The following is a 7,513-nucleotide window of genomic DNA, read 5'->3' as shown; positions in this document are numbered from 1 at the left end:
CCGCTCCCCCGGCCCCGCCGCGCCCGCCCGCCGCTCACCCGGCCCCGCGACGGCCGCAGGCCCGTCTTGAGCGCCGCCTCCCCGTGCTGGCCCACCAGCCACAGCTTCACTTGGTTGTTGGAGCCCGCGCACAGCGAGGAGCCGGTGGACACGCGGACGCGGTAGACACCCATCCTGCCCGAAGACCAGCTGGCGGTCTGAGAGGGAAGAGTGGCGGCGCTAAATATCAGAGCCCGGGACCCACCCCTCCAAGGAAGCCTAGCGGGTCAGAGGGTGTGGTGTGTGGCGCCCCGGTCTCCAAGCACCCCAGAACAGCCCAGAGCTCCGCCCCCTCACCCCCAGCCCAAGAAGGCGGGCCTGGCGGGGGGGGGGGGGGGGGGGGGGGGGGGGGGGGGGCAGGGGAGCACACAGTGATCCCGGTGATGGAGGGAGGAGGGAAGGAGGCTTCCCAGTGCGTGGCTAGGAAGGTCTCCCCGTCTATTTTTTTTTTTTAATTTTTAAAATTTTTATTTATTTTTGAAAGAGAGCTCAAGCGGGGAAGGGGCAGAGAGACGGGGAGACACAAAATCTGAAACAGGCTTCAGGCTCTGAGCTGTCACCACCGAGCCTGACTCAGGGCTCAAACCCAGGAAATGTGAGATCATGATCTGAAGGGAATTCAGACACTTAGCCAACTGAGCCACCTGTTAGACCTTTTTTCCCAATGCAAGGCACCGAGAGTAGAATCCACCCACACAAACGGAGTTGGTTAATGGGTTTATTTTAGTTCAGCCGAACAGCCCCTCCGGTAGCTGGAAATCCTCGGAAGCAACCCGCCGAGCAGGAGCTCAGGGTTTGTAAGGGTTATCTGAGGCAAAAGAAGTCATTTCGTTAATCAGTTACAACCACAGCATTTCATTATAGCAAATTACATTGTAATACACAGATGTTAGTTTTGGTAAAAACCTATCCGTTTATAAAGTTCTTAGTCTTTGAAAATGATCAATGGGGCATCTGGGGGGCTCGGTTAAGCATCCAGCTTCGGCTCAGGTCATGATCTCCCGGTTCGTGGGTTCAAGCCCCATGTCGGGCTCTGTGCTGACAGCTAGCCCAGAGCCTGGAACCTGCTTCGGATTCTGTGTCTCCCTCTTTCTCTGACCCTCCCTGCTTGCACTGTCTCTCTCTGTCTCTCAAAAAATAAATAAAAAATATTAAAAATTTTTTTAAAAAAGAAAAAAATCATCGATCAGAGTAAGACACCTAAGGTACTGTGGGAAGTGACGAGGTGACTTTCACCCGTGGACTTTGCCTCAGCCAGGCCTTAGTAAAGGGGTGGGTTGCTTAACAGAATCTTGAAAAACTAGTTTAGCCTTAGGGTCACAGTGTTCCTTATGGAGTTACATCTTAGGGTCTTTCCAGAGCCAGGTCGCTGGATCTTGAATTATTTACTAGAATGGGAGTGGGCGAGTGAAACAATGGTTGGTATTTTAGGGTCCAGGTTGACCCGAGGGGGTAGGATCTTACATTCCCCAATCCTGTTTGTTATTCAAATCTTTGAATAACCTTATTTTGGCCATTGGGCTAGTGGGACATATTGGCTACCTAATGCTGTAGACTTAGCTGACGACCCGGCTAGAGGCCTGGGGGGCCATTTTCCAGGGTCAGGGAGAGCGTCAACTACAGGACTGGGCCCTATGGGCACTTTAGGGGTGATTCCTCAGGCTTCTGCCCTGCATAGACCAGCCAGCTTCCAGGGTGTGGCTGGAGCAGGGTCACAGGTCTCAGGAGTCTGTCTTTTTGAGGGTCAGTTCAAGCTGGTCGGCCGGATCCGGATGGCCTGGCCAGGCGGAGGGTTCTGCTGAGTGATGCCCGAATGTTAATCATGGCTGACCTCTGTTAGTTGCATATACCTCCACCTCTAAGTCTCTGACGGCTGGCCCCACCTTTAAATATCACCCCACAGAGGAATGAGCACATAGGATCTTGTACACATGAAATACTGTCGCAGTTTTTTTCTGAAAGTTACCTCAAGTTGCCCAATTTAGGCCAACAACAAACATTTAAAGACAATCAGAACTGGAATTTAACATCTATAACGGTGCATTGTTGAAACATAGTTTTTCTCTCTAAAAAAAAAAACCCCACTTCCAGAGATAGCCAATGGAGACCCGTGCATTTGTGGAACAAGTCCATCCAGTCCTAAAACCTGGCCTCATTATTTACATAAGCTCAGCAAGAATAGAGATTGTTCCTGAGGATCTTTTAAAGTTTGCTTTGCTGAGACCTTTTCTAAGGAATCTCCAGCTTGAACTTCTAGTAGCCTCTCCAGGCCAGAAGCCAAGCCAAGCACTTCCCATCAGAAAGGCCTGAAACACCTGTGGATCTGAGTGATTTCCTCCTCACGAGGTCCCAAGATGTGCTGAGGTCCCTGCACCTGCCAGGAAGTGCCCTTCTTTACTCCCCTGGGGAGGCTGCTGGGACCCTGTGAGCAGGTGTCCGGCCAACATTTCCACGAGGCTTCCTGGCTCCATGTTTCAGAAAGTCGACCTTGGTTCCTTAAAGCTGTCAGGTCATATCCGAGTCTATGCATGACTCTCAAAGACGACATTCCAGTCAAAGCCCTGGTAAAATGACCAGTACTTCCAGCGGTGTCCTGCTACAAAATGAGCAGATTCTTATTGAACTTCTGCCAACAATTGTAATGGCCATGAGAGAACGAATACTCACCTGGGAGCTTTTGAATTTTAGAGGGTTTAGGCAGAGAGAAACGATAAATGCCTCAGGTTACAAACAAATACTTTATGACATTTTTGTATATCATAGTTATCTTAAGAGGAAGTTTACTTCATCTGGATAAGCAAACATTAGAGAACCATCAATGTTTTTGACAAGAGTCAGACAGCTATAATCTTCCTCAGTTCATTTGGTCCCATGTTCTAATCCTCACTCGGGCAGGTGCAGCGCTTACCCACACAGCACAACCTGAGGGACATCATTGTCCAGCAGCGCTTTTCCATGTCACTTGGCATCCCAAGGAAAAAGGCCTGATTGGTCAAAAGACTCCTTTACCATTTAAGTACCAGTAAGTTTGTTAAAACCTTAGGAAGGTATAAAACACGTCCTAGGTAGAATTACAGGTTATCACAAATCTCAAAATTCCACTTATTAAACCAAAGTGGCAAGAAAAGATTCCAAAGGCAAATATATAGCATTATACATTGGTTGTTAGAAAACCTAACTCCTTTACATCAGGAGTTTCAACTAAGCAATCAAAGACCTGATAAAGATGAAACCCAAAACTCTGGTTTTCTTGGCAGAAAAAAGAGAAATCCTTTGTTTACACAGTCTTATCAAGAGCAGACCAACAATGCAAGAAAACTTTGTTTTTTGAACAGAGAGAAAAGCAGAGTTTTACCTTTACGCCAGAGTGCTTTTCAAGTTCCATTCATCTCAACTTTAGTCTATCCTGAGCACACATAAAATTCCTTTTTAAAGATTTCCCTTCATGAACCTTCTGCAACTTTCCACTGCCTTTAAACTTTGTCCCAAAGTCGTTTCTCTCCAAACAACCAGTCTCACTTAGGATAAAATTACTTTCTTTTGCCCTCAACAAAAATGCATTTTCATTTCTTATATCTTTCTTACATATCCCCCATTTTCCTGCATATAGGGGTGCTTTTCTTAATTTTCAACAGACTGAAGTATACTTAGCAGAATTTTAACTCTTAGGAAACCTCAGTCTCCAATTGAGGACTTAGTAACCAACTGAAGGGTGTTTACACCAGAATTTTTTCTTAGGTGGTAAATTCATGAACCAGTTAAGTACAAAGCATGTTTTGAACAGTTTTAAATATCCTCAGTTTTTTTCTTTTTTTACAACAACTCAAAAGCAGAAACTGACATCCAGTAGTTAGCTTTTTATTACCTTGGATAGCCAGTGAATTGAATCCCAATTTATTATACAAGCAAAGCTTTCAGAAATATACTGAGACAAACGGAATTAACCATTTCCTAAGTCATTCTTCCAAGCCAACAGACTTATATTAGTTTAAACACTGAATAAGTTTTACTTGAGCCCATGTTTTGTTTCCCATAGTTAATTTTGACCTGGAAATTTGGGCAGGAAATCTGACTTCTGTGGGTTTTGCTACAACACCTAGGGCAGAGGGAGGAGCTGATGTTGTGAGGCATTGAGGAGTCAGTTCTGCAGGGTGGCCCTTCCCCACCCAGTGGTGCAGAAAAGGAGTGGGGGAATGGAGGGAAAAAGAGGAGAGAAGAATTCACAGTTTTAAATTTTGTACATGAATGCAGGAGATGCCCTCACATTTACTAGGCAGAGGAATGGAGAGAATTAGTATCCCCTTCAGTCTGATTTGTCTCAGCCAGACCAATAAGGTCTCCTTCCCCATACAGTCCTAACCCCATAATGTCCCCGTGAGGTGGTGTCACAAAGACAAAGGGTAGGGGTGCCCCCTCTAATGAGGAGACCAGTCAGATGCCCATCTGGCCCTGTCCTGAAGGATCTTTGGTGATGCTTATCTATTGTGGTCTCAGCTTTGTGACTTATGATCGGAAACTATTCCAATGCCGCCATAGACTGTATGCCGTTCACCACGGAATTGCAGATGGGCCCACTCAGACTCCGTCAGCTTTTTGGGACCTTAAAGGTGCCCACCTGTGGAGCCACAGAATCTAACCCGGCAGGCAAGCCAGACCAAGTCGCACATTACATCCCTCCCACAGAATGACAATGACAGGACAAAACATGTACAGAAGTGGCCACAAAACAGGTGTTTCCAGGTTTACTAAAGGGCCCAACCGTCTCGGTGCGGCCCTGGGCTGGGAAGAAATGTTGTATCCAGCCTTCCACTTAATACCCCAGATAAAAGAACATGTGCATTCAAAATTTAGATGATAAACTGGCTTACCTCCAGAGGTTCAGACAGGTGACTCCCACAGATTACTGGTGCCATTTTCAGAGTGGCAGGAAAGACAAGAGTGTCTCCCCAGCTCCCAAGACCTAGATGTCCATGGAAGTGCACTTTGCTGTTACTAAAACCCTGCAGTGAGTTTTAAGAGAACAATGATGCAGTCATAGCGGTGGCTGTCCATGTGCCTGCGTCCGAATATCAATGTAGGGAACAGGTATGGGTGCCCTGGCTTCCCAGTTACTACTTGCCAGACAGTTCGACAGATCGAGGGATCAGAAGGACCTTCTGGTGGCCTTCTGGTTCTGAAAGTTGGCCATTCTGCATCACAGAGGGTCCACAACCTGCCCCTGGAAAACGTAATCCCATATTCATCCGCCCTCTCAGGCGAATAGACGGCTCTAAAGTTAGAGAAAAACATTCTAAAGGCCTATAGGCTTTTGACCCCGACCCACCCATTTGACCCAAAATAAAAGTGAACAAAGCACAAGAACACAGATGATGACAAGACAATCCAAGACAAGACTTGGGTGACAGAGGTTAACAGAAAACGTTAACAAAGTACATAGAACATTAAAAGTACACAAAACAAATGGTTAGGGTGATCAGGCCCAACCCGACTGGTCTGAAGACCTAACGTGGTCCGGAGACGCAGACGGTCTGGAGACCCTCCCAGGCCAGCGTCGTGGCTGGTACTGTTGGCGAGGTCTCAGGCTCGTCAGCCACCTCTGACCCACCCTACGAACGGTTGTGACCAGCACAAATCTTACCTCCAGAGGTGATGAGAAAAAAATGAGCTCAATGCAATCTCCACATATGCAGCCCGGTGTGAGGGCCCGACTGAGTGGTGTTCTCCTCTTGGGATCTCGCTGGGGCCTCCGAAATGTTAGACCTTTTTTCCCAATGCGAGTCACCCAGAGTAGAATCCAACACAAACGGAGTTGGTTAATGGGTTTCTTTTAGTTCAGCCGAACGGCCCCTCCAGTAGCTGGAAGTCCTCGGAAGAGAGCCCGCCAAGCAGGGGCTCAGGGTTTTTAAGGGTTTTGGCGACGCAAAAGAAGTCGTCATTTAGTTCACCTGATACAGCATTTCATTACAGCCAATTACGTTGTAATACACAGACGTTAGTTTTGGTAAAAACCTATCCGTTTAAAGTTCTTAGTCTTTGAAAATGATCAATCATACTAAGACGCCTAAGATACCGCGGGACAGTGACGAGGTGACTTTCACCCGTGGACTTTGCCTCGGCCTGGTCTTAACAGAATCTTGAGAAACAAGTTCACCTCTAGGTCGCAGTGTTCGTTATGGAGTTATGTTCTTAGGGTCTTTCCAGAGCCAGGTTGCTCAACCTTTAATTATTTGCCAGAATGGGAGTGCGCGAGTGAAACAATGTTGGTATTTTAGGGTCCATTTGGTAGGGACTTACAACCCAGGTGCCACCCATCTCATTTCTTTTGGATGTTCTTTTATTTATTTTTGAGAGAGAGTGCCTGCAAGCAGGGGAGGGGTGGGGAGTGGATGAGGATCCAAAGTGGGCTCTGCACAGCAGAGAGACCAATGCAGGCCTTGAACTCCTCAATTTGGAGACCAAGGCCTGAGCCAGAAGTGGGATGCTCCAGGGACTAAGCCATCCCGGTGCCCCAAGGCGTCCCCACTTAAACAGTGCCTGAGCCTGTGCGCACATACATGAGCCTCCCGACATGGCTCTCTGGAAGGGTCCTGCTTAAGGTTGCAAGCGAGGGGGACAGGGGCGGCCGGTGCACCAGCGCGTCCCAGGAAGGTACAGCGTGGCCCCCTGGCTAACGTCTTCCAACACGTGCAGGGCTTCCCTGTGCCGAGCTCTGGGGCTCACCCCTACCTGCCTGTGGCCTGCAGGATGGCAGTCCAAGCTTCTTGGCATTCAGGGCTCTTGCTCATGCCACCCGCCCCCCTCCCACCTCATTCCCCGACACCCAATCCCGGGGGTGGAGCCCTGGGTTCCCCAGAACCCACCTGCAGTTTGCTTTCAGTCCCTGTTTCTGGGAAGTTCTATTCAGCCTTCTAATCCCGGGTTAGGTTACAGTTTTTCAGTCCTCCCTGGTGATCCCACCACTACCCACCCCTACCCACCATCCCCCACCCACCATAGCCTGTCCTCTCTACTGCTTTCGCCATGGGCACCTAACACTACAGAAATCTGTGTGAATGGCCCTGCCGGAGGCCAGCTCCAGCAGGTCCAGGGCTCCCTGAAGGATGGACAGTGTCGGTAAAAGGGGGAGGGATGAGAGAGCCACCAGATTTTCTGATCACCAGGCAGGCATCTCTGCACTGAGGGTCAGCTTTATTAATGGTAAAAAAATATATGAGGCCAGTACAGAAGTGGCCTCTGCCTTAGACAATGATTTCTGATGAAAAATTTCTTTGGTATGTAAAAACTTCCCAGAACACAGATTGGTAGAAGACTCGTGCATAATCTTTATCAATAGTGACTGATGTAGGTGACTTAGATGCTTATCACCTGGGGAAGGAAGGGGTCTTCAGCATTCAAATGCAAGGCAATGTTTTTAGCACAGCAAAGACAAGAGTTAGCCCTTGTGAGCAGGGGTCAGTAGCCTGTTATCTTGAGG

The 7,513-nt window shown here is 48.2% G+C and overlaps 2 protein-coding genes across 6 annotated transcripts in view; one reads left to right on the top strand and one right to left on the bottom strand.

Annotated features, from left to right (window-relative positions):
• ALOX15 (arachidonate 15-lipoxygenase) overlaps positions 1-231 on the bottom strand; it is an 8,226-nt gene extending 7,995 nt beyond the window's left edge. The window contains exon 1 of the mRNA XM_029928460.1: positions 39-231. Coding sequence (XP_029784320.1) covers positions 39-173 — 135 coding nt within the window. The 5' untranslated portion in view covers positions 174-231. The remainder of the gene's footprint in view (positions 1-38) is intronic.
• The window catches only part of LOC115282459 (basic proline-rich protein-like), a 154,371-nt gene that overhangs the window by 121,299 nt on the left and 25,559 nt on the right, over positions 1-7,513 (top strand). The gene's annotated exons all lie outside the window — the stretch shown is intronic.

This window comes from Suricata suricatta, chromosome 17 (assembly GCF_006229205.1).
Source record: "Suricata suricatta isolate VVHF042 chromosome 17, meerkat_22Aug2017_6uvM2_HiC, whole genome shotgun sequence".
In the NCBI taxonomy this organism is placed as follows: domain Eukaryota; kingdom Metazoa; phylum Chordata; class Mammalia; order Carnivora; family Herpestidae; genus Suricata; species Suricata suricatta.
The sequence above is the reverse complement of the archived record's forward strand: the minus strand, read 5'-3'. Positions and strand labels throughout refer to the sequence as shown.